This window comes from Suillus fuscotomentosus (assembly GCF_016647785.1).
Source record: "Suillus fuscotomentosus strain FC203 chromosome Unknown F5891scaffold_22, whole genome shotgun sequence".
In the NCBI taxonomy this organism is placed as follows: Eukaryota; Fungi; Basidiomycota; class Agaricomycetes; order Boletales; family Suillaceae; genus Suillus; species Suillus fuscotomentosus.
This window is the reverse complement of record NW_024539534.1, coordinates 328206-355967: the sequence shown is the minus strand read 5'-3', so window position 1 is coordinate 355967 and position 27762 is coordinate 328206. Positions and strand designations below refer to the sequence as shown.

The window sequence follows — 27762 nt, the reverse complement described above, 5'->3', positions numbered from 1 at the left end:
AGTTTTCTTGAAACAAATTCAAGTGATTCTCGTAGTATCTATACCACAATACCAATCGCACATACTTCTGATTTGAATGCAAACCAAGGGTTTTGGTCGCGAATGAGTGGGGAAAAATATAGTAAAATCTGGTGCAGTGCAACCAATCATTCATACCGACGGATTCTCAAAGGCACTCCAGTACCATCCTCTCCAACAACCCGTGGACGAGGTAAAACCCCCCTCGCAACTTCGACTGGGGTATCTGGTCCATCCTGCATCTCAAACACGAAGTTCTTCACCAGAACCGATAAAACCGTCTGCATCACAGTGAATAACGCCCAAACCGGTTGATCCGCATCACTCACCTTGAACTCCATGATTGCAAAATCTTTTCCAAGACACGTCCTCGGGCCATCAATGAATGTCAGGAGATGCCTATGACCTTGGACTTCCTTGGCCTTCCCACTGATGCCGTCTTCAGTCAGCCAACGGTCAGGCTTGAACTCCTTTGCGTCAGGTCCCCAGATTGTCGAAGAGCGATTGATTGCCCCGATTGATATCGTGATCAATGTCCCTTTCGCTACAGATATACTATTTGTCATGTTGCCAGACGCCATGCGCACAGGTTCGCTCAAGGGAATGACGTCGTCCGCTGCTGCCTGCGGACTTAAAGTTGTCGTGTCTATTCACATGTAGACATGCACACTCACAAGACGAGTGATTTCCGGCACTGAAGGATGGAGTCGTAGAATTTCATGGACAATCGCATCCAAGTATGGAAGGTTGGCCTTTAATTGGTCATATGTCGGATCAGGGCCAAAGGCAAGTAGTTCCTCTCTGAGCCTGGTTTGGACATCGGGGTGTCGTGATAGCTCGATCAGCGCCCACTGATCATCACATTAATAGCGTGCAGACGCAATCGTGCAGTAAACTCACCGTAAGACTGACTGTAGATGGAGAATCAGCCAGTATGACAGCAGCGGGCAAGAAACCGACTCACTGGATGTTGTCTCATAACCCGCGAGAAGCAAGAGCCTCATCTGCGGGATGTGAGCTCGTAAATCATGGCTGTGATACATTGTCTTCACGGACCTGAGCTATTACTTCCTCCTCCGACATATGAAGCTCGGCATCCTGACCTTCGGATTTAACTGATCGCCGCGTCAATTAAGAGACTACGATGAATCTCTCAGAGAGCGTACTCAACAATCCGATGATAGAATTTTCCTGGCCTCCCTCGCCTATGCTGACATCCTTTTCCCGGCGGCTGCGAATCAACAATTCGTTAGATATTTGTCCCATGGTAACGCTAAGTTTCTTGAACAGATTTTGCCGCTTAGAGGGAATCTTGAGAATGATAGGAAATACTGATGCGAGTAGGATAAAAACTTCATTCACTGCTGAAGCCTTTTGGTTGCTTCCGAATGTATCAAACACTTCGGTCACGCTGGCGGGCTTTCCATCGAGCGCGCCAAAATCATGGGAGAAACCAGCAATGCCAACCGTATCCAGACTAATGTTCCGTCAGTTCGAGGCGTCAACGACAAAATATCTTCGCGTACGATATATGATTCATCCTTTGAATCGTTTCGATTAAGAATGGCACTTGCAAGTAAGAAAAGCTACGCACCAATTCTGGACCTCGATGACCGCATCGTCATCTTTACTCGATTCTATAACATTATCCCATTGTCCTTTGGCCTGTAAGGCATTATATCAAGTTCAGAGATGAGACATTTCTCGCACCACAAATCCTCACCTTGTATGCTGAATCATAAAACACCGATGTGAGCTTCCGAATGGCTGCATTACTGAATGCTGGCGTGAGGGCCTTCCGCTGCCTAATTCGCAGGAAGTCAATTAGTCGCTCGCACAAGGACAAGAGCTGAAAAGCACCTTCTGTGGGTTTCTCCATGAGACCATATCAACCCTTTACCAACCTGACAAGAGATATAAAAAAGACGAGGTAAGATGATGATGGCTACATACTGATGACTCCAGAAGCGCCAACGACAGGGGAGTATGCACATATGTCCGAGTCTCGCGAGCGTAGAAATGTGCAATAGCTCTTGGGTCACACAGAACAACTGTAGTCTGCCCGAGGACGCTCGGAATCATATACACTACTCCATATTCTGTCGTCCAACGTTCATACATTGCAGCACTATCTTGAGATATGGCGAGATCGCGCGAAACGCCATATACGAGGCTGGTACGAGGCGGACCCAGTAATTGAGTCGTCTTCATTCGCCAGCGAAGCATCCTCAGGACTTTGACAAGGGCCCATAATGCAGCAAATGAACAAGCGACGTTAAATGCGCCACCCAGATGTATGGTTGTCCAGAGACTTGATGGAGAGGGTACAGGGATGGTGAATATGTTCATCGTTATGTAGATTCGAAGTGGCATCTACTGGGAGATCATTTATAGGTTGCCATTTCTATGAATGCTGAGAACAGCGTGGGCCACGAAGTTGAACAGCTTGTACAGGCACATGACCATGCCCAACTGCGCTCGGAGCCGGGTTTTTCGTCAGCAGGGATTATTCACAAAAGCCGAAACCTCGGAATAAGATTATGAGCATTACTTGGACGTGAGTACCTGAATGATAGTATATGTGACACCATCGTGATGGTGCAAACATCGAGCGGAAGCCTATTCAGGCATGAAGCTTAAATTAAGCTTGAATGTACGTGATATTATGTGTGGACTATTAGCACACCTTCTCCGGAGAATAAGTAATCCTTTGTATTGTCGCTCGATCAAGATGAAGATGAGATAATTCAATATTGGTAATGATGGCGGGGGAGAGTAATATTGAATGCTGAGATGAGCGAACGTAGTAGAGAGACTACTGTGGGTAAGTGATGATGAGAGAACTAGAAACAAGGTAAGAGCTTTGAGAAACGAATCAGATTTTGTTGAGTATTGATTCGGTTTGTGTGTGGGAAGGTCTGGTTTTTGCTGGGTCCGGCGCAGGGGAGGCGCGGGTCTGGACCGAGCACGTGATCCGGAGAAAGCCGTAAGCGCGAACTTCTGGAAGATTGAGAAGAGACAGGAAAAATTGGTCATGGGAAGGGGAGGCTCGCCGAAGGCGAGCCGAGGAAATTGGAAGGGGTCGGCCTTCGGAAGTCGCAAAACCATCCCAGGGGGAAGCCTCTGCCGGTACTTTTCAGTGCTTTCAGTTCGCCGAGTTTGCTGTATTTCCACTGGCTTTCGGTCTGGCTTTCGGTCAAGACGATCAAATACATAGTAGGTGAGACAAAGTCCCAATGAGAATTAAATTAAGGCGTTCAATAATACCGGCACAGTTGATTAATATTGAACGTTGAACATTTGAATGATCACTGCTCGCACTGATCCATCACTTTGTCCCAATGGAATTCAAAGTGGTTCGTGACCTGGTCCTTATCTTAATTTAACTCCTCACCCGTTTAATTTTAACCGGTGAGAACACGTATCAAATCTTATTTTATTACAGTCAAATCTAACCTGGTTTCCAGTTGCCTGACGCTCAGTTGCGTCAATGCCACCTCTGAACATCGTGGTAGGCTATACTATTCTTGTACTGAATGCTACTAACATCATCTTACCTTCCTTAGGACTGTCATCCTACCAGCTCTGGACCGTCGTCCTCGTCGTCCTACCACTCACCACTCCCACATCCGCTCGCACGTCCGCTCGCACGTCCCTCTCTCGCTCAAATGCCACCTCTAAACATCGTGGTAGGCTATACTATTCTTGTACTGGATACTAACATTCATCTTATCTTCCTTAGGACTGTCGTCCTATCAGCTCTGGACCGTCGTCCTCGTCGTCCTACCACTCACCACTCCCACATCCGCTCGCACATCCCTCTCACCGCTCGCACTCACCTCACACATCCGCTCGCACTCAACCATGGTGCATTGTTCAATGGTGCGTTATTCTCTCACTCGTCTACCCTTTCTTATATACCTACTGTACCTCTTTCATCCCACCTACACGATCACTCTTTCATCCCACCTACACGATCACTCACTCACAAATGTCTACATATACTTATATACCTACTGTACCTCTTTCATCCCACCTACACGATCACTCTTTCATCCCACCTACACAATCACTCACGCACAAATGTCTACTCCACCGAATTCTTTCTTACATCACCACCCCCTACCTACCTTTCTTTCTTACATTGCCTTTCATCACCTACACAATCACTCACGCACAAATGTCTACTTACTTTCATCTCACCTACACAATCACTCTTACACAAATGTCTACTTACTCTTTCTACATATTTCACTCGTCCTCGTCTTTGACATCCTTGTCCTCGTTCTTGTCCCCATCGTTTTTGTTTCCTACTTCTTCCTCCTCTTCCTCCTCTTCCTCCTCTTCCTCCCCTTCCTCCTCCTCCTCTCCATCTCCGTCCTCACCATCACCATACTCACCATCACCATACAGTGTCACCCGCCTTCGAATTTTTGATGCAGCGCACTTCACAGCAGCGACCCGCATGGCCTTGGTAATGTTTTCTGCCTGCTTGAAGGTGCTCGTGTGTTTGTACACGTCTCGGATCATGCCCGGCTGGAAGCCTGAGCGGTTTGCAAGTCTCGCCACTTTCTCTTCGAAGCCGAACTGCGTGAACTGTGCGATATCCACAGTGTGGATTTGAGGGTCTATGTGAGGAATCCTGGTGTTGGCCTCCGAGCTGCTGTTGGCGGTGACAGCTTTCTCGGTATGTTTTATCTTGCTTGTCTGGCCAGCGCCAGCACCCGTTTTCGAGAAAGTATGCAAGTGTGGGGTCATTGAGTATATTACTGTGTACTAGCTCTTGTTAGCTTGAATTTGCTTCCCTGAATGAACGATAGCTAGGAAAATTAAATGTTCTCAACCCACCAATTAGAAAATAAAATCAAGCAACAATTCAGTGCGACAGTTAACAAAAAATTGAATATTGGCAGCGTGGTGGTTGAAGTAGTTAAGGTAAAAGAATCCCGACCCCTAAAACACGTTGTCATTCCATCCCCGCCACCCCAAGTACACACATTGCACTCATGTCGGTCTTCGAACCGAAAACAATCCTTACTCTTCTCAAGAACTCGACAGCCGTCTCTCCTCTTGAGAAAAATACCTTCGAGAAGAATTGGAGGGTTAGCGTGAGTTTATTCTCTTGAACGGCTTGAAGCGCGCGCACAGTACCTCCTTTGACTGACTAAAAAAAAGGTAGAAAAACGTGTCAGCACATGGAATGAGGCACGCAGCCATATGAACAACTCACATCCGCAGTTTCAGCTACAGTGGGAGTCTGAGATTGTCGAGTACGTCCAGTTTCTGTGGGAGAAGACGAGAAGACGGTCAAAGAAAGGCGAGACCAACAAGCTGGGAGTCAACGTACCGTTGCTTGGGCCTCGGTTTATACCTCCATCCTACCTGCATATCGAGAAGCGGTCAGGTGGTGGAGCCGTTGATCCGACGATACAGTACCTCAAGCCACTCAATATTGTGCACCCGTTCTACTACCCACAGCTTGCACGGTGTCCGAGATGCGGGTCTGACAAGGACACGACTTGGGAGGGATGGACGAGCAAAGGACCTCGAGAACTCCACGGTATACTCTGTGAAGAGATGGCTCTCGGTGCACAACTACGGTGCAACCGCTGCAAGGAGACGTCAAAGTCGAAGCCGAAGACCAGAAACAGCACCACTCACCGTTCAGACTTGGTGGACTCGAGCATCGAGGGCTATTGCTTCACGACGACCAGTGCCATGTATTGGAAGTCCTGGGAGCACTGGAGAATACCCCGTGAGTCTTGTGCACTGGCAGAAGACCTGTGTCAGTTGATCTGACGTATTCGGACCTCGGCAGGGGGCATACCGATCTTTTTCTACCGGTGTGCATTGACACGGGACTTGTTCGACCTGCTCGTCGAGTTACGGCCATCTTCGACATCTGCAGGTCTTGAAGAACGCATCCGACGTAAGTATCATGCTACATCATCGATGCAGCAGCTCAACGCACTTATAGAGCTGCATCTATTTGAATATAAGCGCCGAATGCTGGAATATCTCGAAGCAGTCAGCACTTACGAATCTTCAAACAGCTCAGACTCACGCACGCTTGGACTCGGACATTACTTTAACCATGGCGCCGCTGGTGGCATGACTGCAGGATCTGGGCTTCAAGCGTTCTCAGAACCAGATGACCAGCTCGGCTACGATAACAAGTCAATCTCACACGAGATAATAACCGAGGTCTTCGTTGATTTTTCGACTCGCACCAGGCAGAATGAGAGCGCGCTGTATTTGAAGTCACTATCTGGTAAGTACAAGACCAAATACACAAATAGACTTACACACTCACTGTTTGTTTGTCAGCAATATGCGGTTCTCTCGACAACACTTTCAAAGCGTCAAACAAGGCCACACTCACAAACAAGGACGGGCAAAAGACAAGGGAGATCAAGGGCGGGATACTCACTGTGCTGAATGAAAGCAACGAGATCATTGCTTGGGTGAGTACTTCCATCTGACTTTGAAAAAGTTGACGCTGATACGCCCTGTTTGCAAGCGTTTCTGTCAGACACGCGCGAATGCCGAGATCACGGAGCTGCTGCGTGGCCTCAAGCGGCGCCACGATGTCCTCAACCTCCCGCAACCAAAGATGATGGTCGCCGACAACTGCTGCCACATACACGGTGCGGTGGCTTCTGCCATGCCTGAGACAGAGGCTAAGCTGGATGTCTGGCATTTTAGTGCAAGGTATGTAACTTCACCATGAGCTATACTACTCTCGCTAACAGGAACCCTCACCAAACGAAGATACGTTGCTGCAATCTTGAACACCAGCAAGAGCCCATTCCGTAGTGCCATCGCTGCCGATATTTCGGGTGCGATCCTCAAGACACACGCAGAACGTGGACGTGGAGCAGAGTACTGGGATCGTGGTGAACAAGAGCGGCGCCTTGTTGCAGCTTTTGATAGATGGGCTGAAAAAGGTGTGTGGTCAGCAGCGGCTCAGAAGGTAAGTCTGCCTGCTTCATTAGGAGTGGAAATGGAGTCTCACAGCGTCATATTCTGCTAGGTACATCAAGAACAACTTAAACACGTCCGAAAAGGGTGCCTCGAGCGCTCAGATCAAGACATCCGGTCTGATGGCAGCCGCGTTGAGGGCACCCACAAGGGCTGGAACTCGTTGCAGCGTGCCCAACCGAGTGGGATCGTGATGCTGTCTGCGCTTGGTCACGACTTTGTCCTCCGTCGAAACATCAGGGTTGCTTCCAGTAGGCGTCAAATGACGCCCTTTGTCAAATTCACTCACGGCTCCCATCACATCCAGCTCTCTAACCACATAGCAAGACTCTACAACGGACTGTGCGAGAAGGACACGCGGCTGCTTCCTCTACTACCAGAACTCCCAGATGTGGACTCCGGCGAGACCTTTGGACTTGTAGCGTCAGATAATACGACTACATTTGGTGGTTTGCTCGTCAAGGAAGAGACTGCAGACGCCGAACTCACACTCACACATAACTTTGAAGTTTGCACAGATAGCTTTACTGGTGGGACTATAGATTTTGCGACCGAAGCCAGCCGCAGCATCATGATCGAAGACTGGCAGATTGATCTGGCGCTCCTTGACCAACCCGCTACACAGCCGCTGCTGCCACATGCTACCAAAGTCGTACCTGCCTCTCCAAGCAAACGCAAGGTCTCTTGTGTCTCCTTTGACGCCAATGATGAGTTGGACAGCGGCAATACTTCAAAACGACCACGGACTTTGGTTTCAGCCGGCACCAAGACACTCGATGGCTACTTTTCTTCTGGTCGCGTTGTAATGCGACCCAGAGAGCCCCACAGGCCTGTCACAGAGGTATGTTGTCATACCACCATCCTTGATCAATGGTACTAACGAAAACTTCCTCCCAAATTCTCACAGGGTCATCCAGCAGTCACCAGCGCTGGCATCAACAACTCAATCACACCCGACCAACGTTACACGCGAAAACTTCCTCCCAAATTCTTGGAGGATCGCCCAGTGATTCCTGGTGCTACTGCAAAGGTATGTCCCACCACACCCGACCAGTGTTACACGCGAAAACACCCTCCTGAATTCTCTCATAGGATTGCTTCAGCGCTGGCATTAGCAACGCAGTTACCCCCAGCGCTGGCATTAGCAACGCAGTCACAGAGGTATGTGCAATCACACCCGACCAGCGTTACACGCAAAAACTCCCTCCTGAATTCTCTCTATAGGATTGCCCCAGCGCTGGCATTAGCAACGCAGTCACAGAGGTATGTCCCACCACACCCGACCAGCGTTACACGCGAAAACTCCCTCCTGAATTCTCTCCATAGGATTGCCCCAGCGCTGGCATTAGCAACGCAGCTACAGAGGTATGTCCCACCACACCCGACCAGCGTTACACGCGAAAACTCCCTCCTGAATTCTCTCTCATAGGATTGCCCCAGCGCTGGCATCAGCAACGCAGTTACCCCCAGCGCTGGAGTTACCAGCGATCACCCAGTGATTCCTGGGGCTAATGCAGAGGTATGTCCCACCACACCCGACCAGCGTTACACGCGCAAACTCCCTCCTGAATTCTCGCAGGATTGCCAGGTGATTCCTGGGGTTACCACAGAGGTATGTCCCATCACACCCGACCAGCGTTACACGCGCAAACTCCCCTCCTCAATTCTCACAGGATCTCCCCAGCGCTGGCATCAACAACGCAATTACTCGGTCTCAGCACTTGTTCTCCATTGCTACAGGTATTGATCCTCGCTCACTGACCTTTCAAAATTCAGACGAGTTCTACCTGTTTATGAACATGCGGGCCGAGTTCAAATGGGTGTCATACCAAATGACTTCGAAGCGCTGGGTGCTGGCAACGGAGGAGTACAACCGTCGTCTCACACAGAAAGCTGGCCGGTCAGTCATTCAGAAGAACCCACAAGCCCTCCTACGTGCGCTGGGTGACATAGAGCCCAAACTGATGAACCGCATCATCAGAGGTGAATATACCTGTGAGTTATCGATATTTCTCTTGCATCACTCTGTATTTTCTGACATCTGGAATATGAACACACAGCAAAGAGGAACAACGAGACATTTTGGCGCCACCATTGTTCTGTTGTACCTCTTGTCAAGGAGGAGCGAGGGAAAAAGGTCAGTTCACTCAAGTACAACATTTCGTTTCATGCTGAAATTTTTGCTATTTAGCCCCGAAAGGCGCAGACATGCTCACGCTGCCAAACGATCATGTACCCTGGCCCCGAAAACTCGCCACTCAACCACAAGCGGGGCTACTGTGCTGATGGCGTCAAGCAGGTGTCAAAGAACAGCAGCGAAGATCTCCCTCCCTGGCCTCAGCCTCAAGGTCTGTTCTCCGAAGGCCGCACATTCCATCCGCACGCATTTTTGTTGGCTGTTCAGCGTGTCTATGAGTACGTTTCCTTGCAGGGACCGGGAGAGATGGACTTGCTTGAAATGGAGGCCTTCGCGAAGCTGCTCGTCTCACGCACTGAGATCCACCAGGATGGTGCAGTGCTTTTCCGGCTGTTTACAGACTTCATCGTGGACCCATCGACCCCTCGTGATCGCATCGTTGTCCGCGATGACAAGCAGTGGTTGAGGATCAATTTCCTGCAGCAGCTGTAGTTTCGTTCGAGATTGGTGTTTGCATTTTAATTCATTTCATGCCTTTGTCTTCTTACAGATCGTTTACGCACCTAATAGTTTACTTTGTTCAATCACAATCATCGCAAGGTCTTCGCGCTACGAATGGTACTGTCTATTGCTCGAATCTGCGCGTCCCAGTCCTCGTCCTTGAGCTGAAAACCTTCGTCTTAGAGGCAAAACCTTCGTCTTAGGGCAAAAACTCAACGTGTCACGTGACGACGAAAGTCACGTGCTTCTTGAAAGGTCCAAACGGTCTGGCGGAGTTGGAAAAACGGTCAGACCGTTTGGACCGTTTGTCAGCCTCCCCTTCCCATGGCGCAGCTGCCCCAGGATGTTGCAAAGTATTCACGTGACTATGGTATTGAGACAGGTAACTGCACATCGTACTGACAAGGTATGGAAGACAATAAGCACCGACATCAAGGCCAGCGTTCTTTCGCCCGAAATTAAAATGTATGCAAGTCCCGAGATAAAAGCTTGGAGCCGCATCCAGACACACACCATTAATGCGTAAGGAATTTCTCAGAGACCTACATGCTGGTGATCACCGAGGCCTAAGATATAAATATCGTGTTTAACTTGATACCGCGGACGGCACAAGCCATCGCCAGCTCACAAACTTCCTTCTGTTCAGTCGTGGTCGGAATCCAAGGCAACAAGGTCAATAACCCGGGCCCACAGTACATATCCAGCGACCGTAGGGAGGGCTGCCAACCCGACTCCAGCCGGGCCTGGACATTACGCGCGACAGCGTTGGAGAACGCGAATGTCTCCAATGATGATTGTAAATTGAGCAAAGGTTTGTTTTAAAACACTGCCCGTCGATGCGAAGGCTTCGCAGTCTCGGCAACCCAGATAGTGCTTTGATAGCATTCAAGTCGCTCCTTACTATCATATCAAACATCTGTTTGATGTGGAGCTTCTTCACAAAGTCTCCAATGACCTCGATCAAATGACACAAGCTTACGCCTACTTCCTGCACCTCCAAAGACTCGATGGTTTGAGAACTGGATGAGAATAGCCATTTGCACAGGCCGGGAGATAACTCTGTCTGAGATGTCGATATATTCGAAAGCTTGAAGGTAGGCGGCGAAAAAGAATGTCTGAGGCCATCGCCATCGCCATGACTCTGGTGCATCTCGAAGAACTCGAGATTGGATAGCTGAACTAAGAGAGGGGCCAGGAGTTGTAAGTCCTGCCCAGATACCCTGAGCCCCGTCAAAAATGGGTATTTGGGGGGAAGCCTCGTGCTGGCGAAGCGCCGGGAGCTATGATCTCCTGTCAGGTAGATCAGCTTCGGGCAGCGCACAACAATCGTTCCAGTGAGTTCTGCAAATTTCCTCAGCTGCATTTTATCAGGCCTGGGAGTTGAAAAACGAGGGCTGAAATGGAGAGCGCGAGCAGGGCAAATACCATCAAAGCGCTCGCTGAACACCGTGCGCAAAAGCAGGCGAAGAGATTTGGCCTGAGTCAGTGGGATACACCGATAAAGAATTTCCCCCGCGACCTCACACAAGGCTTTTGATACACGACAGCACCTGAGCAAGACATTCATCATTTCTCTGCAGGCGTTAGGGCAAGTCCATTGTGTCACTAGCGGTTGTAAGAACAAGATGCGAAACAGGATTTCGGCTGGTAAATGTGGCGAAGAAGCTATGGGATCCTGTACATCGACGAGTTTTGGCAAGTGAAAGTTTACCGCTCTTCAGCTTCATGATCTGTCCAGTGTCCACGCGGTCGACTGGAGAGGATTATTACAAGTACTATTGATATAATTAATAAATAACAGCTTGCAAGATTATTTGTAATCATAAATAATTTCACTCTCAACTTGCCTTTACTATTCGCCCATGGTGGCTCGCCAATTTATTGCTGAAACAGAGCGTCTCCCAGATCACGCCCATGTGTTGCTCATAACAACTGGCAGCGTAGCATCTATCAAAGCTCCTCTCATTGTCTCAGCGCTTCTTCAAGTCTGTCCCCGTCCTGGGAATCCTGCTCTTGCTCATGTTGTGTGCAACGTAGTATCAAAATGTCAGAGTAGAAGTGGTTGCGACCAAGGAGTCACTCGCATTTTATGACCCTGAAGATGTCGTCAATGCAGGCGCCCGCGTTTGGACCGATGAGGACGAGTGGTCGGTGAATACACGCGCTTTTCAGAAGAGCTTGGCCGCCTTAACGTCGATGACAGGGGTCATACAAGATTGGGGATCCGATCCTGCATATCGAGTTGAGGAGGTGGGCTGATATTGTGCTTGTCGCTCCCTGCTCGGCGAATACACTCTCAAAGATTGCACACGGACTCTGCGACAATCTCGCGGTATGTTTCCCAGCGTATTCATATCGTACTTGATGGCAAACCTCTTGCTTAGACCTCTCTGCTTCGCGCGTTGGCACCTACGACACCGACTTACGTATTCCCGGCGATGAATACGCTCATGTACGAGCATCCGCTCACGGCAGAACATTTACACGTCGTCCGGGATGTCGTGCGCTACCAAGTTGTCGGGCCAATCGGAAAAAATCTTGCGTGTGGGGACGTTGGTATGTGATCCCGGCTTTTATTTCTTGCTATTGTAGACAATCTGACTCTTTCTCGAAGGAGTCGGTGCTATGACGGAATGGCGTGATATCGTGAAGATAGTGGTGGATCAAATGAAACTCGTGCGCAAAGACAACAAATCATGAAACTATATTCTATGTCTAATGCTGGTCTAATCTATAAGTTTTCCTTCTTCCTCGCGAATACATGTATATGTGCTAGTCCACGAACGCTTTGTAGCCTCTGAAAATGCTCAGCGTCTGATGGAGTGTAGCCAAAGGCTCGTTCACTCACTGGGGGGTTGACAAACCATGCAGTCTCCCATTCCCTCTCCACCCACCTTCGTTTCACAAAACCATCTATTTCTCTTCCAGCGTTCCTCATCATCTCTTCGATCTCTGGACTGCCCCTGGGGCTGCGAACTAATTTGTCCATTGTGATCCCCCACTCCCCCAGGGCAGGCAAACATTCTGGTAGGGTGGACGGTGAGGGTGGAAGCTCGTCATTGCCTGTAAATCCACGCAGCCCATCTTGTTGAATCTGTGTATCGACTTCTGGTGGGATGAGATCTGGATGGAAGATAGGTACTCGCGACCAGATGAGTGTATGTTCGATCTCGATAGGGACGGAGTAAGGCCAGGAGTTCTGAATGATACTGATGAACTCCGAGTCGAACGGGATATCAGCTCTAAAATATTCGGGTGTGTCTGGGAGGGGCTGATTAGATTTGGATGGTGAGATGGATACGTCCTTGAGTCTGGTATCGCTATCGAGTGCCGAGGGTAAGAGCGAAAGGGTATCCGGCTTTCCCCATTGGAGACGATGGTTGATAAGGTAGTTCTCTTCAGACTGTTGAGCGAACTCTCAGGCTATATGCTGACTCTGCGTTACCCACCCATTGAGCCGTGCTCTTTTACGATCTCTGGAGACCACGCATCATATCTCTCTTGTAGCGCCTTGTCACGCTTTAGTAGCCCGAGATCCCTTTTATGACGTTGCACAGTCAGCGTCGTCTGTCTTGTTGATACTGGCGGTGAAATACAAGTACCCAGAATTCACGAAGGTCTTGAGCTGGTGCCATGTGAACTTGGCTGGATAGTACGCGAGCAATTCTTCCCTTGTCGGAGGACCTGTTCGCAGGGAAACTTGCATGATTTTTTGGTGGGAAACATTAATATTGTCTGGTGTATCTAAGGGCGGCTCTATAGTCATGGTCGAAATTGATGGGTAAATTTGTTTACCGTTGTCCGTGGGTTTTCCTTAGCTGCAGGCCCACTCATGAACATTTCCCATCACCTTGTCACGGTGTGAACCTTCCTGCCAAGTATCTAATGCTGACCCTGCGGTTCGTCGCCGTAATTACACCTTCGATTATGCTTAGTCAGTTTCAATCACTCCGGCACAATGGAATTCAGTACGCAGTGTGACTCTACTCCAGAACTGCGGCCCTGTTATATCTAGACTATCAAGCTGACGCGAAAGTCATGGGTGCCGGTGAGTTTCGTCAAAGCATTTCAGACATGCCGCTACCGCGGAATTGGCTATAAAATCGGATCTGATAAAACCTTGAATTCAAATCACTACAATGAAGGCCTCTATCGCTATGCCTGACTCTCCATCAAGCCTCTGGTCAACCGTCCGTTCGGTTGGCGCATTCAATGTCGCTTGCTCATTTGCAGCACTGTGGGCTTTCGTCAAAGTAATAAGGATACTTCGCTGGCGATTCAGGACCACTCAACTCCGTGGTCCACCTCGTACCAGCTTCATATATGGTGTTTCGAACGACCTCGTCTCATCTAAAGACAGTGCTACAATGTATGAACATTGGGCTCAGGAATATGGGGTAGCATACATGATTCCGTCAGTCCTCGGACAGACCAGGATCGTGCTAAGTGACCCAAGAGCCATCGCACATTTTTATGCTCGAGAGTCATGGACCTATGTACAGACGCCACTTTCTCTGACATTGATAGAGAACCTGGTATGTTAATGTCCTCTTCTCATATCGTCTATTGCATATCTCTTGGCAGGTTGGCAGGGGGGTACTATGGTCTCAGGGGGAGAGTCACAGGAGGTGGTGTCTATATCTTGTCCTCGCGCCAGAAACTGATCAACTAAAATAGGCAGCGGAAGGCCCTTACTCCGGCGTTTAGTAATGCAGCCATTCGAAAACTCACATCAGTATTTTATGATTCAGCATATAAAGTAAGGATTTGCAATTTAAGAAATTTGATACTAATCTGATCTTCAAACTAGGTAAAGAGTGCGTGGGATGCCGATCTACAATCGAGCAAAGATGGGAATGCTGTCATTGAAGTTCAAAACTGGTGCGTAGCTTTTGAGCATACATACCTCGCACTTCTCATCAGAACGACTTCAAGGATGAATCATGTTTCGTAAGGAATGGATATTTTCCATGCAATCTTCAAAAATGACGCAGTATCAGTTTGGATACGATTGGCATTGCTGGTTTCTCCCATGATTTTGGCTCACTCGACGGAAAGCATGCCAGCGTTACGGAAGTCTTTGATACTTTCGGAAGCAAGCCAAAGGTCTCAGCAATCAACAAAGTTCTTTTCCTGCTCGCGTCGGCGTTTCCTATTGTTACCAAGATTCCTAATAGCCGGGTCAAACTGACAAAGAAACTCAACGCCACCATGGGTGAAATATCCAATGACTTGTTGGTTCGCAGTCGCCGGGAGAAACAGGCAGAAGAAGAAAAATCCATCATCGGACTGCTGAGTACGCTCTCTAAGAGATTCATCGTGATTCCTTGACTGACGCAACGATCACAGTCAAAGCTGAAAATCAGGATGCCGAGCTCCGTATGTCCGAGGACGAAGTATTGGCTCAGGTATGTGAAGACAATTTATCACAGCCAATATTTGCAAGCTGATATCCTACAGATGAAGGTCTTACTTCTCGCGGGTTACGAAACGACGTCGAGTGAGTTGATCTCTTGTCCGCTGTCATTATACTAGCTGACTCTTCGCTGATAGTCAGTCTTACGGTAAGTCCAGTGTCCAATAACCTTTATGCACGCTATTCACGTAGTGACTAGTGGGCGTTGATCGAGTTGTCGCGACACCCCGATGTTCAAACCAGACTCAGAGAGGAACTGCTTACATTTGGTGCTGATCCGACATATGACCAATTAAAGGCCAACCTTCCATACTTGGATGCGGTTGTCCATGAGATTCTACGACTCCATCCTCCGGTAGTTGAGTTCAGTCGTGTTGTGAGTACACTTATCTGTCTGTCCATAGAGACTCTGAAAGTAGATCTACAGGCACGCGTAGATGACGTGATTCCCTTGAGTGAACCTGTGTGCACGGGGTCCGGGAAAATGACGGACAGTATATCTATAGCGAAGGGATCCTTGTTCGTCATCCCAATCGAGGCAATCAATCGCTCTTTGGCCATCTGGGGACCTCACGCAAAAGAATTCAAGCCTGACCGTTGGCTGACCGAGGATGGTATCAGTGGGAAGGCCAAGGAAGTCCAAGGTCATAGGCATATGCTGACCTTCGTCGACGGCCCGAGGACATGTCTTGGAAAAGATTTTGCGCTTGCAGAATTCAAGGTAAGTGATGCGAATCAGCTAGTTGGATATGACTCACTGCGATCCAGGCTGTTTTATCGGTTCTGGTGAAGAACTTTGTGTATGAAATGCGGGATGGACCAGATACTCAGGTCGAGATTGCGAGGGGAATTTTGCCTCGTCCACGGGTTGTTGGAGAGGACAGCATTGGAGTGCCTTTGAGAGTTCGTCGGTATGAATAATTGGCTGGACTGCACTGGCGGGTCCAGATATTTTGCGGCCTGAAATCTTTATTCAAGAAGGACATTATTCATGATGTGGACTTCGTATAGTTGTGTATCATGCTCAGGCGGTTAGAGTGCAAGATGAGGTTTGGTTTACTGCCATACACTGACAGTTGTAGAATTTTGTAAGGTAACGGTTTATGTAAATTAGTGATCTAGCTATTCTGCAGAACTCACACTATAGTCCTAACACAATAGGATCTTGGCAGGTATCATGATTATACAACAGTCATAAGCAATTGAACATGCTCTGGCAGGTTCTACTGAAATTTCTATCATCTGATAGCAATGACAATTCTGCCAGATCAATCAAAATCGTGCTCATAAGTATACGAAGGGTGATAGAAGCGAATCGCCGTCTCCCCCATCCTCGAGTCATAGACATCATTCGAGATCCCCAGAATATTACATATCACCTTGTACAGGGAACACGTTTCTCCATGCTCATCGCTGTTGTTGCTTCGACAGTATCTATGTCTGTCAGTGCATGTGGCACGCTGGCATCTAAGCCTAATATAATGTGAACTCTGTATAGCTGTGTACCAGATCGCAATCCTGGTGGTGAAATTCAGATCCAGAATCAATGAAGGGAAGTGGTGACACTGTAATGTAAACAGGATTCAAAGGTTGATATTAGGTCATGTTGTTTAAATCGTCCTTAGTTACATACCGGTATCATTCTTCTGGGGGAGCCAGTTCAACTGGATACCGCGAGCGACGCATGTGCTGTGTAACTCATCCCTATATTCTGCAGCCGTAGCGATCCACTGCTCGGAGAAGTAAATGCTCATTGGCATGCGATAAACGTCCAGCAATCGTAAGGAGGGTTGCCAATTCATACATAGCAGCACCAGCACAGTACGCATGCTTAATATGTCCTCAGAGAATGTGAATGTCTCCAATGACAATCGTAGATCAAGCAAACACTCTTTGTTGATTTTCGATCCATCGATGCGAAGTCTTCGCAAGCCCGCGAACGCAAATAATGCTGAGATAGTCTCAGAGTCACTGTCCGCTATAGAATCGACCATAATTTTGACGTGGACTTCCTTTACAAGACTTCCAATGACCTTGGCCAAGTGGCACAGGCTCATCCCTATTTCCTGCACCTCCAAGCATTTTATGCTCTTTAAACTTGATTCGAGCCATTTACACAGGCCAGGAGACAACTCTGTTTGAGATATCGATAAAGTCAAAAGCTTGAAGTGAGGTGGCGAAAAGTATTCCAGGAGATCGTCCCCATTGTGACTCTGAAGCATCTCAAAGGACTCGAGATTGCATAGACGCGATAAAAGAGGGGCGATGAGGTAGAGGTCCTGCCCAGATACTTTGAGCTCCCTCAAATATGGGTACTTGGGGAGAGGCATGTTGCTGGTGAAGTACAGGGAGCCAGTCTCCTGCAAGGTACCTGAGTTCCGGGCAGCACGCAACAATCTCCCCAGCAAGTGTCGCATACTCCTTGGACTACTTTTTGTTAAGCCGATGGGGCGAATAATACATGAATTGCAGAGTGTGAGCAGGGCAATAGCCGCCGAACCTCTCGCGCACGGTGCAAAGAAGTAGGCGAAGGGAGTTGACTCGAGACAGTCGAATATCCTGGTATAGAACTGCTCTTGCAGCCTCATACCAGGCCCTCGATACAAGACTGCAGTTGAGCAAGACATCCACTATCTTTTTCCAGACTTCTCTATCCTCGCACCGCTTCCATCTTGGTTGTAAAATCAGGGCTAGGATTTCTGCTGGCAGAAAAGATGAAAGTGAGGTAACGGGATGCCTGCTGCAAGGTTTGATGAGTGAAGAATTATCATTTCCCTCTCCGATTATGTTGTCCTCTGGACGACACCACAGTTAGCGAACGCCTCGAAGTTTCAAGGACCACTCACTCGTGTCAACGGAGGCGAAAAACGATCCAGACGCGTCTACTCCATCGTCGCTGCTCATAGTATGCGGGGTAGTAGTATGACTGTGTTTAAGAGCGGGTCAGTCACCCAGCTGATCAGTGGCACGGTGTGAGACTCTGCGATAAATTTAAAGAACTATACCCAGAGTGTGCGAAAAAACACGAAAGAGCTGTAGGACTCGCTGGCACGGGTTACGAATCTTATACCTAGACGTTGTGAACGAGCATATAATCGGGATTGCGCCAAGTCTGAAGTATACCCGGTACTCGGATGCAAAGCAAGACAAAGGAATCAAGTGATCCGAGGCGCTTTTATAGGCTGACTGACCGACGAACCAACAGGATGCGGAACGTACAACAATGATTGACTGCAGGCTCTCAGTAGTGCAAGCATTAGTAGTAGTAATACCTAGACCTGGCTACCACATGATTAACCATGTCCGCTGCAGACCCAGCTACCGTGACTCCGGCACAAGGATAGTCTTCCGCAGGCAAACCATGACAGGAGTAAAACAAAAATTCCTTTCGTATTTGATGGCAAATGTCGTTTAGTTGTGCTGTCACTTCCAGTGCGACTCGGAGTGGATGCGACTAAGTTGGCCGCCTTAGCTAAGCCTTTTACTGACAGTTTATTTACCAAAAGCCTTTGATCCAAACAAACCAACATTTTACATTATTAGACTTTCTCCCACTTTACGTGTACATACTACTGACATCCAATATGAGAACAGCCCGTGGAAGTGCCAGGGGCCGCGCGCGGGGGAAACCACATGTTCATGGAAGAGTGAACGCTTCTCTTCAAGTCAGAGATCCGAAACCCACGCCTAACATCCAAATGGAACACATTGCATCAGTTAGCCGGAGTAGCGGACTCGAGCAAGGCGGGGATGCGTGAGACTGAATCCCTCGACTCATTCTTAGAGCTTATCTTTATCAGGTGCTAGCTTGAAGGATTCTAAGGTGCAAGAACAGTACAGAGTGTTTGTGGGTGAGAAGGTGGGTGTGCACTGTGCTTGATGGCATTCGGGATGAGGCATCATGAAGATCACAGCTACACAAGTTCTGGGCGGAGAAGCAAACGAAGGATGGGCAGGAGAACATCTTAATTTTGTTTCGTTAGTCCCGCATTCTTTCTTGACCAAGAATCTATTCTAAACTTTACTCCACAGGAAAGCTTAGAGAAGGAATCTTCGCGTCCAAGCGGAGCGATGCCTTTGCAATCGGAGGTATGTTAACTTGATCTTGCATTAATTTTTTTATCGTTTATATATCCTGCAGTGTACGAAACCTCTCTTTGCCTCTCCTTGCTATTCGACTCCCCAATCCAGACATCTTCTATTCTCTCTCACCTCCTGCCCGAACTCTACACCTCTGCATCAATCCAGCCTCCAATCAGCTCGGTGCTGATATTGCTCCTTCACCACCTAATCGCAGGATATCCATCACAAAAGACCTACTTCGAACATCTTTCGTGCCTCTCGCCCAACGTGCTCGATAGGACATCAGAAGCATATTTATGGATATCAACTCTAGCGGCCAGCCTCCGCACCCTTAACCACATCAAGGTTGAAGCACTTTCACGGCACGATGCATACAAGCAGTTCCTTTCTGTTTCCAAATCATCTGACGAGACAGATGATGAGCTGGTCCGTCTATCACAAGATGCGGTGCACGCGCTGGTGGAACGGCTGAGAAGCAAAGCAAGGGATAAGGCGTGGGTGGTGCTGCGTAGTGCATACAGGGAGCTATCAGCTTCAGAAGAGACTCAGACTTGGATGGCCAAATGCTTACTGCTTTCAACCGAGCAGACGTCTGGATCAGGTCTTTCTTTACAGGAGTGGATGGATGGGCGATGCCGAGACGGTCACCTTCGGCCGAAGGAAGGGGCAGTAGGAAGATGGATTGTCTGCAAGGTCAGATGACCGCTACTGCTTATATTGATGTTCATCTAGTGTACGATAGAATGGTTATGATAACTTGTGACCTCAGAGTGTCCTAAGGACATTGGCGTACATGGCACAAACTCTTCCTCTCGTACCTGAATTTCAACCGAGACCCATGGGCGACTGGTTCTATAGCCTTATCGGAGGCTGGATTCTCCTCTGATGTTTATTCAACCTTCTTCTGCATCTTCTTCCTGAAGAACGAGCTGCTTTCGTGTGCTGCATGTGGTTCGTTTTGGGAATGCACCTACAACGTCTGGTCACATCCAGTAGTCTGCATTGTATGGGAAATGATTGAATAGTAAGCCTCGTCACTTTCTAGATCTGGAAGGAGGCTTCTGATACATCACAGTCTGGATGCATCGATGCAGTGGTCACCGTACATCAGCATAATGAAGAGGAAACGAACTCATCTGCCTGGGGTTCTCCTATTACCCCCAACAACCATTGTCAATTTAGAGAGTTGCTTCGCCCGGAAACGGACACAATCGTGGAGCTTGCATTCGTGCAAGAACGGTACAGTGTGTTGTGATAGGTGAGAAAGTGGGTCTAATACATCATGATTCTTCTTCCATATCAGCGTGCTGACGTGGCCTGGAATAGGCTGTATAGGCTTCCTTCGTTTACTCCATGACAGCCAACGTCAGGACTCCCTCATGTGCCTTTTGCGCCCATTCAAACCTGTTTTTGGTACTGCTTCGTGTTCCGCCGCCTCTCCTGCCTCACTGCCTCAGGTAAATTACGTAGCAACCTGGTATTTGTTTCCTACTCTCGGCGATCGCGAAGTACTGGGGTATTAAACGGTACCGATACTATCAAGCTCTTGGGCGCGGCTCCCGGCTTTGTCGACACTGGTTGTACCCGGCTTCTCTTTGCCACCAGTGGGCACGCACGTCCACTGTGATATTTGACCCTCACCGAGTGTGCAGAAGCCTTCCAGACGCACAAAGAGAATGATTCTGGTCCTTACGATGAGTGAGTTTAGTTTGATGAATCGCTGACTTCCTGTTGATCTATGTGGATTAGCACCATGGAGATACAATGCGAAAACCTCTAAAGTTTAAATCTCGAGATCGGCAGTGTGTAAAGTGACAGCTCTTGCATGACGAACCTTTGATTAAAATTTAATAGACCATCTAGCGAGTTTATCCGTAACGCTCAAATGTGGCAGCGTGAACTGAATACCCTTTAAGGTTGCTTTAAGGCAAGATTTATCTCGTTGTACAAAACCTTGGTACATCTGCATCAACATCCATGGGGAATTGATTGAACTCGTCCCAAACATGTTGCTGCATGGACCGCTTATGCTGGTACTGAGCGATTCACTAGACCTTCATGAAATTTGATTTTTGCTTGTCACTTTTCGATTAGTAGGACAAATGGGCATAGTCTCATTAAATTGTACACGAACTACGCGTAGGTGCGAAATGCTCATATTTAGTAGCCGCATACGAGGAGGTCATGTATTTGAGATCAGCTGAGTTCTAACGTACAAAGTTCCCTAGGCACAAGTGACTCTCGCTAGTGCGTGACCTATGGAAATCTTTGGCAAGTTCGCAGGAATGGATCATGTCTGGTGCCATGCACACGAACGTCCTTGAAGTATTCAGTTTGTAACCAGTACTTGAGCTTCGGTAGTCATGTACTGCCTCGGAATATCACATTAATGCGGTTAGTAGCGACTATAGTACTATACGTAGTAGGTGACGAACAGCGCCCAGTCAGGCTGGCAGGCCGCCGTGCCACTGCTTGTTGAACTGCCTCCGCTCTTCGTGTTATCATATACCTGGGACTACCACTTTTCTGCATTGTTAAATACCCTTAGCTATCGTGTCTGAAGCCAGGCACGGTACTACGACGAAAGTCCGTGGATAATTTCCAGCCATTCGTTTCGCATGTCACGGCCTCAGCCTTTACTCTCCTTCGAGGTAGATACCTCTGGACAAGACACTTCCCTCAAACACGACGGTTTTGATTCAGAGGTCCGGAGAACTTGGTATCATTACCTACCGCTATGTTGTACGTCCTTGCACTCCATGGTTTCTTTCGTTGACGCACTCAAAACATCTCCAGTGCTACTTTTCCTCATGGTAGCTCCCTATCCTTCGTTGCTCATTGTACTCGTAAACCACTATCTTTTCACATTAAACAAGCCCACCGCCTTCGTTGTTCATTTTTTGATCACTTTTACCCTCGAATTCCTCGCCTTTGCCTCCCTGATGGTTTGCGTAGTTCGTGATCCCGGTCCAGTATACATGGACGCTTCCGACCACGATCCTATCCATCAGCCTGAAGATATGGGCCTTGCAGAAGCTTTGATGTCCATGGAGAACACTGACGACGACTGTAGTCCTGACAAGTTTTGTCGGAAATGTTGGGTACCTAAACCGGAGCGTGCACACCATTGCAGCGTATGTGGCCGCTGTGTTTTGAAGATGGGTGAGTCTATACACTTCAGGCAAATACGCTACATGCTTACCATCCTAGATCATCATTGTCCTTGGCTCGGAGCTAAATGTATCGTAAGTGATAGAGTAAACCTGCGGTATGCCTTTATAAAGTCTCACTTGCAGGGACATAGAACATACCCAGCATTTGTTCACTTCTTGACTTGCATCACTGCCTTCTCCGCATACGTCGCTACTATATCTATATCTGCAGTCTGGTGGTCTTTCGATAACCCACTTCTGGTTCCGGTAAGGAGTTTTGGACGCACTTACTGAATTGATGAGAACTCATACATGACTGTCCACTGGCAGGACGAGTCTACCCCCGTTCATGAATTGTTACTCGCCGCTGCTGGCGTGATTTTTACTCTGGTTGTTGGTTCCTTCTTGGTATACCATGTTTACCTCATCACGTAAGTCAAACGTATGACTTTTATGCTCGTGCGCTAATCAAAAAGTAGCACTAATCAGACTACTGTTGAAGCTCTGTCACCATTCTTGTTATTGAGATATATCCCTCCGTTACCGGTGTCCATGAAGTTGTCTGAACCTCCAATGGAGGAAGAGCTATCATACAATCAACGTAGAGTGGTCCGTGATGCACATAGGTTCGTGCGCATGTACGACGTCGGATGGCGGAGAAACTGGGCGCAAGTTTTCGGATGGAGCAAGCCGCAAGGGTGGCTTTATCTTCTTCTCATTGGGGGCGCTGTGTGAGTCGTTTTTATGCACCACCTTTCTTGGGCAAACTCAACGAGTGGATCCATGCAGGAATGGTGATGGGCGGTCATTTCCACGCAATCCACGCTCACAAGACATGCTATCCCAGCTCGCGGCCCGCCTCGAGAAAGAAGCTTGAAATAGAATGAATTGTTGAGTGACTCGGTATATATCACATTATTAAGTATGTTGCGGAGATGTAAGCCCGTTGGTGTTGCCAGTTTGGCAGAACTAGTAGTAATTCTGCCTGGCAGATGGCAGAATCCGGCAGGATATCAAACTACGGTAGGGGAAATGATGTTTCCCAGTGACACCCATGCATTGTCATATCTATACATATAGTTGAAAATTTGCGTTGGGCCCGTAAAAATATTCCTGCCTCAAAGCGTGTTTCTGTATTTATGGACGAACTTCGGACAAGTCACACAATGTCACATCCGCCCGAAACAAGCTCCGCTCGGCATCCAGTATCAAGCACAAATTTGCTAATGGTGAGTGGTTCGGCAAACCTGAAACTCCGCTACGGCAGACTCGGCTTGATGATATTTGGATCTGTCACACCTAACATCATAATTTCAATTATTCAAGTTCGCAGTAGCTATGTACGATGATATGCGGTTAGACAGAACATGATTTGAAGCAGAGTTGAGTGAGATACTGCAGAGTGTCCGAACCAGTAGTTGACCGAAGTTGGCGGCTGTTGGCCGAGTCTACCCTTTCAAGTTCTTGCCATCACGATATCTACAACACGATGGAAGTCAAGGTCCCCTTTCAAACCTTTAGCTGAGGTGCGTCACTGCTCTATGTACTATTCTGTGCCTCACACCTTCCATTCGCAGCGTACCAGTAATGATAAGTTATATTTTCAAAACATGGAAATAAGTAATACGCCCGTGTACCATCGTGTAACATGTGCATGAATCTAGTTGAGGCATAAACGCTGGCCCTCCGAACTAATTTATAGGACTCTACATGTCGTCGCCTGCCTATTTAGCACGTTGGTGTTTGCCACAGTGCGGCATGCTACCCGAGTTGCGGATCAGTAGCTCAGCTATTTGACAAGTCAAATCATGAAGAAACTGGTATGTATGGTAGGTATGGCTACTCCATTCAATACGGATCCATCATCGCTGAACTTGAATCAGGTGTAATCAGATGGGGAAATGGTCCCAATGAAGCGCAAAGGTGCACAGTTTACCGTCTTTTATCACTCCATTGATTCACGAGCTTTTCTCATGTATACTCATACGATCTAGTGGTCAGTTGGAGCAAGGCGATGTCTTGCAAGCTGCTACCACTCTTTGATTTGGTCTCTAAGACAATTATTATATAACCAACGCAACTCACTCGAATCCCTGTATACATCATAGGCCTACGACTTATAAAGGGAATGTCTCGTGGAATCCCAGTCCTCCAGATCCCCAACGGTCACTTTCCACATCTTTTGCTCACCGCACAACACCATGAACACTCTTCAGATCGTCGATGTTCGATTCCATGATAAGTCCTCCGATGCTGCCAGTGACATCCAGTCGCAGGTTATCAAAGGATTAATGGCTGCCACGAATGAGAAGACCTTGCCCACCCTGATTCTATATGACGAGCGTGGCTTGAGGCTATACGACCATATCACTACTAAAGCACCAGAATATTATCTGTTCGGTGCGGAGGAGCAAATTCTCCAAGACTACGCGGGCCAAATTGTGGATGTCATGCACCAACATACTGGAGGTATTGTTTCGGAAGAGGTCGTACTTGAGCTCGGGGCTGGGTGAGTTTTGACTCTTTACTTTTTTTCTGCTGCCTCCTTCCGCCTGCCCGCTGCGGTCATAATAACTCGGCCTTAGTGCACATAACACTTTGAATATGTCATCAACACTCTCAGCGTTGGAACAACTGCTGACGATTTTTTTACTATAGCGCATTGCGCAAGACTTCCCACATTCTACATGCACTCACCAATCTCGTCCCTGTCGTCCCGTCTGTTGTACCCATCACATACTACGCGCTTGATCTTGAAGAATGTGAGCTCAAGCGCACTTTAATGGAACTTCACGAGTCTGCAGTTGGTTCTATGCTTGTCGGCAAGATAAAGGCGCAAGGCATGCTTGGAACATATAACTGCTGGACTCAAATTCATAGAAGAGGGTGGTCTTAAACAACCTAGCATTGCAGACGGCGCTTTGCCACTCTCGTTGGGGTCTTGCAAGCTCGACAGCACTCGCCGGGACTTCTCTCTGGCCTCGACAGGGATCTTCTTTCCCTGATTCGTCTGACACTGAGATAACATCTCCGTCTACACCAGGAAATATCCAGACCCCCTTACATTTGCTCTTCCTCGGCTCCTCGTTAGGCAACTTCAAACGTGGAGAAGATGCTGAGTTTCTGCGGGCGTTGCCATTGGAGTCCGGCAGGGATACCCTTCTTCTTGGCTTGGACCATGATAATGGTCGCAAGGAGATTGAGCTGGCATACAACGATCCTCAGGGTTACACTCGAGATTTTATTTTGAATGGGTTGAAGACCGCCGGGAGGGCACTCGGAGACGAGTCTATGTTCGCGGAACAAAACTGGGAATATGTGAACACCTACAACGAATCCAAACGTGAGTACCTCTTGTCAGTGCGAGTAAAGACCAATCCAGGTAGCCTGTTTGATTAGGTTGTCACGAAGCGTACTATAGGTGCACTCGTACGCATGACATTAACCCCCCGATGGCGCCCAGGCCTATTCAATTTTTGGAAGGTGAACTTGTCAACATGGAAATGTCGCACAAAGTACGTTGCATACTTCGAATGAGGTGGGGAATGACTCACGAGCAGCGAGCCTAGTATTCGGAACCTGACACATACACGCTGTTCACTGAGGGCAAACTGCGGCCCATCCAGCGATGGACGGATAACACGGGACGTTATTCACTTTGGCTTTTAGAACGTCCACCATTCGCATTTCCTTTACTAGACTCGCCATCGGTGGTGCCTGACCATACCACTAAGTTTGGTATACCCTCGATAGAAGACTGGAGCGACATGTGGACTGCTTGGGACTTCGTCACGCTGCGGATGATACCTCCTGCAATGCTATTCCAGAAGCCGATTGATTTGAGGCACATCTGTCTGTTTTATCTCGGTCACATTCCAACCTTTCTTGACATCCACTTATCTCGTCTTCTTGACGAACCTCATACTGAACCTCAGGAATTCAAGGTCAGTTCAGATTCGAAACAGGTAATCAGCGGCTCATATCTCATCTGCAGTACATTTTCGAGGTACAAAGTAATCGTATATCTGAGAATGGGTACAGCTAAATCTGATTGTAGAGAGGCATTGACCCCAATGTTGACGACCCGACCCAATGCAACCATGTTCGCCTTATTATTCTCGTTCGTTCATCTAGTCTAATCCCATCCTTAGCCTCATTCAGTGGTTCCCACAAAGGATGACGATTGGCCATCACTCCGTAGTATTCTGGCCTTCAGGAATCGTGTCAGAGAGCGCCTTAGGAAGGTTTATAGCGATATTGCTGAGGGCAAGGTCTCCTTGACTAGGAAGGTGGCTCGCGTCCTGTTCATGACGTTCGAGCACGAAGGTTTGCATATCGAGGTATTTGCCTATTTGGAACTTGGTTTGATATGCTGAGGTTGCCTCAAGACGCTCTTGTACATGCTAGTTCAGTGCGCAGGGACAGGAACGATTCCTCCACCCGACTTTTCTCCTCCCCACTGGGAGTTTCTTGCAGCGCAATGGAAAAGAGCACCCAAACCTGTTGTAGCAACCGTTGAAATAGGTCCTTCCACTGTCACGCTTGGCATTAACGACATTGAAGCAGAAGACACCGATCCTGCGAAACGTTGCGATGTCGCTGGTCATATCTTTGGGTGGGACAATGAAAGCCCAACTAGACAGGTCGAGGTCAAAGCATTCCGTATTGAGTGGCGGCCCGTGACGAATGGAGACTTTTACCAGTATTACAAGGGTGCTAGACAAGGCAAAGTTAAGTTCCCGCGAGTTGGGAGGATCGTAATGGAGAAACTTGTGTAAGTCGCACTCATCCTAGCTTCCGCGTTTAATCTCAACACACTGCAGGTGCGAACACTATATGGTCCAGTTCCCATAAAGATCGCCTGGGACTGGCCAATCCTTACTTGCTACGAGAATCTTTCAGTGTATGCGAGTGTCAAGGGCGGACGCATTCCGACTGAACCAGAATTGAGACTCTTCTTGACAAATTCTCCTTTGGGTATGAAGAGGGCGCCAACGTCGGATTTAGGAACTGGCATCCCGTCCCGTACGTATACTCTCCCGTGAATGATTAGACTACTAATCATTTCATATTAGGGCTACTACCGGCATAAGCAAGCATGGTGGGAAGGGACATAATGGAGGGGCGTGGGAATGGACTTCCACTATCTTTGACAAGTACGATGGCTTTGCAGCATCGACGTTGTATCCGGGGTAAGTACGGTAAGTTCTCGTATAAATAGCTGACCGACGTACTTCACTCAGGTATTCCGCCGATTTCTTCGATGAATCTCATAATGTGGTGGTATGTATCTTGCCCGAGTTATTTTCCACATTCTCTTATTACATTTATCAGATTGGAGGATCTTACGCGACAATTCCTCGTATTTCTGAAAGGAGGAGTGTACGCAACTGGTACCAACGGAATTACCCCTACTGTTGGACGAGCGCAAGAATCGCTTACGATGTGTGAAGTACGCAGGCCCCACGAATCCT

At 48.2% G+C, this 27762-nt stretch overlaps 10 protein-coding genes across 10 annotated transcripts; 5 read left to right on the top strand and 5 right to left on the bottom strand.

Annotated features, from left to right (window-relative positions):
* Positions 1–146: 146 nt before the first annotated feature.
* On the bottom strand, positions 147–2367 carry F5891DRAFT_1187641 (cytochrome P450; the record flags this gene model as incomplete). Its single annotated transcript, XM_041366882.1, has 12 exons — positions 147–299; positions 348–641; positions 693–869; positions 919–929; positions 983–1022; positions 1075–1133; positions 1185–1495; positions 1545–1559; positions 1613–1683; positions 1742–1823; positions 1879–1922; positions 1972–2367. The coding sequence occupies 12 exons, from the start codon at positions 2365–2367 to the stop codon at positions 147–149; spliced, it is 1653 nt and encodes a 550-aa protein (XP_041226930.1).
* Positions 2368–4269: 1902 nt separating this feature from the next.
* F5891DRAFT_1187640 (uncharacterized protein) lies at positions 4270–4776 on the bottom strand (the record flags this gene model as incomplete). Its single annotated transcript, XM_041366881.1, has 1 exon — positions 4270–4776. One exon carries the CDS (start codon positions 4774–4776, stop codon positions 4270–4272), a length of 507 nt encoding a protein of 168 aa, XP_041226929.1.
* A 5435-nt stretch (positions 4777–10211) lies between these two features.
* On the bottom strand, positions 10212–11391 carry F5891DRAFT_1028986 (uncharacterized protein). The gene has a single exon (XM_041361511.1). It carries the CDS (start codon positions 11205–11207, stop codon positions 10311–10313), a length of 897 nt encoding a protein of 298 aa, XP_041226928.1. The 5' UTR covers positions 11208–11391; the 3' UTR covers positions 10212–10310.
* Positions 11392–11499: 108 nt separating this feature from the next.
* On the top strand, positions 11500–12353 carry F5891DRAFT_1222798 (flavoprotein; the record flags this gene model as incomplete). Its single annotated transcript, XM_041369451.1, has 5 exons — positions 11500–11622; positions 11675–11788; positions 11841–11969; positions 12022–12193; positions 12252–12353. The coding sequence occupies 5 exons, from the start codon at positions 11500–11502 to the stop codon at positions 12335–12337; spliced, it is 624 nt and encodes a 207-aa protein (XP_041226927.1). The 3' UTR covers positions 12338–12353.
* A 15-nt stretch (positions 12354–12368) lies between these two features.
* On the bottom strand, positions 12369–13343 carry F5891DRAFT_950666 (uncharacterized protein; the record flags this gene model as incomplete). Its single annotated transcript, XM_041374988.1, has 4 exons — positions 12369–12434; positions 12486–13033; positions 13087–13175; positions 13240–13343. The coding sequence occupies 4 exons, from the start codon at positions 13341–13343 to the stop codon at positions 12369–12371; spliced, it is 807 nt and encodes a 268-aa protein (XP_041226926.1).
* A 110-nt stretch (positions 13344–13453) lies between these two features.
* Positions 13454–16228, top strand: F5891DRAFT_251708 (cytochrome P450). The gene is made up of 12 exons (XM_041371077.1): positions 13454–14172; positions 14222–14265; positions 14315–14396; positions 14448–14518; positions 14573–14587; positions 14638–14933; positions 14987–15045; positions 15098–15137; positions 15191–15201; positions 15253–15429; positions 15481–15774; positions 15822–16228. The coding sequence occupies exons 1-12, from the start codon at positions 13777–13779 to the stop codon at positions 15972–15974; spliced, it is 1638 nt and encodes a 545-aa protein (XP_041226925.1). The 5' UTR covers positions 13454–13776; the 3' UTR covers positions 15975–16228.
* A 200-nt stretch (positions 16229–16428) lies between these two features.
* F5891DRAFT_979527 (uncharacterized protein) lies at positions 16429–17957 on the bottom strand (the record flags this gene model as incomplete). Its single annotated transcript, XM_041376898.1, has 4 exons — positions 16429–16571; positions 16687–17413; positions 17565–17848; positions 17900–17957. The coding sequence occupies 4 exons, from the start codon at positions 17955–17957 to the stop codon at positions 16429–16431; spliced, it is 1212 nt and encodes a 403-aa protein (XP_041226924.1).
* A 794-nt stretch (positions 17958–18751) lies between these two features.
* On the top strand, positions 18752–20032 carry F5891DRAFT_1222785 (uncharacterized protein; the record flags this gene model as incomplete). Its single annotated transcript, XM_041369450.1, has 5 exons — positions 18752–18807; positions 18861–18912; positions 18968–19031; positions 19086–19142; positions 19195–20032. 5 exons carry the CDS (start codon positions 18752–18754, stop codon positions 19836–19838), a joined length of 873 nt encoding a protein of 290 aa, XP_041226923.1. The 3' UTR covers positions 19839–20032.
* A 1447-nt stretch (positions 20033–21479) lies between these two features.
* On the top strand, positions 21480–23473 carry F5891DRAFT_1028944 (DHHC palmitoyltransferase-domain-containing protein). Its single transcript, XM_041361510.1, has 7 exons — positions 21480–21878; positions 21933–22298; positions 22347–22381; positions 22433–22555; positions 22619–22719; positions 22768–23019; positions 23078–23473. Exons 1-7 carry the CDS (start codon positions 21755–21757, stop codon positions 23163–23165), a joined length of 1089 nt encoding a protein of 362 aa, XP_041226922.1. The 5' UTR covers positions 21480–21754; the 3' UTR covers positions 23166–23473.
* A 1016-nt stretch (positions 23474–24489) lies between these two features.
* F5891DRAFT_1128098 (histidine-specific methyltransferase) lies at positions 24490–27739 on the top strand (the record flags this gene model as incomplete). The annotated part of the gene is made up of 14 exons (XM_041364248.1): positions 24490–24797; positions 24947–25106; positions 25277–25631; positions 25688–25803; positions 25858–26232; positions 26346–26390; positions 26440–26628; positions 26677–27018; positions 27042–27062; positions 27112–27201; positions 27240–27313; positions 27364–27480; positions 27532–27571; positions 27623–27739. The coding sequence occupies 14 exons, from the start codon at positions 24490–24492 to the stop codon at positions 27737–27739; spliced, it is 2349 nt and encodes a 782-aa protein (XP_041226921.1).
* Between the last annotated feature and the right edge of the window lie 23 nt (positions 27740–27762).

What these genes read in the sequence shown, in the direction of transcription:
- F5891DRAFT_1028944 (XM_041361510.1), top strand. Translation starts at nt 21,755, where the DNA reads ATGTCACGGCCTCAGCCTTTACTCTCCTTCGAGGTAGATACCTCTGGA. An exon ending in TCATTACCTACCGCTATGTT is followed by an intron (nt 21,879 to 21,932) that starts GTACGTCCTTGC and finishes AAACATCTCCAG; the next exon opens with TGCTACTTTTCCTCATGGTA. An exon ending in TACCATGTTTACCTCATCAC is followed by an intron (nt 22,720 to 22,767) that starts GTAAGTCAAACG and finishes ATCAAAAAGTAG; the next exon opens with CACTAATCAGACTACTGTTG.
- F5891DRAFT_1028986 (XM_041361511.1), bottom strand. Translation starts at nt 11,207, where the DNA reads ATGATGAATGTCTTGCTCAGGTGCTGTCGTGTATCAAAAGCCTTGTGT.
- F5891DRAFT_251708 (XM_041371077.1), top strand. Translation starts at nt 13,777, where the DNA reads ATGAAGGCCTCTATCGCTATGCCTGACTCTCCATCAAGCCTCTGGTCA. An exon ending in TTTATGATTCAGCATATAAA is followed by an intron (nt 14,397 to 14,447) that starts GTAAGGATTTGC and finishes TCTTCAAACTAG; the next exon opens with GTAAAGAGTGCGTGGGATGC. An exon ending in TTGCGCTTGCAGAATTCAAG is followed by an intron (nt 15,775 to 15,821) that starts GTAAGTGATGCG and finishes ACTGCGATCCAG; the next exon opens with GCTGTTTTATCGGTTCTGGT.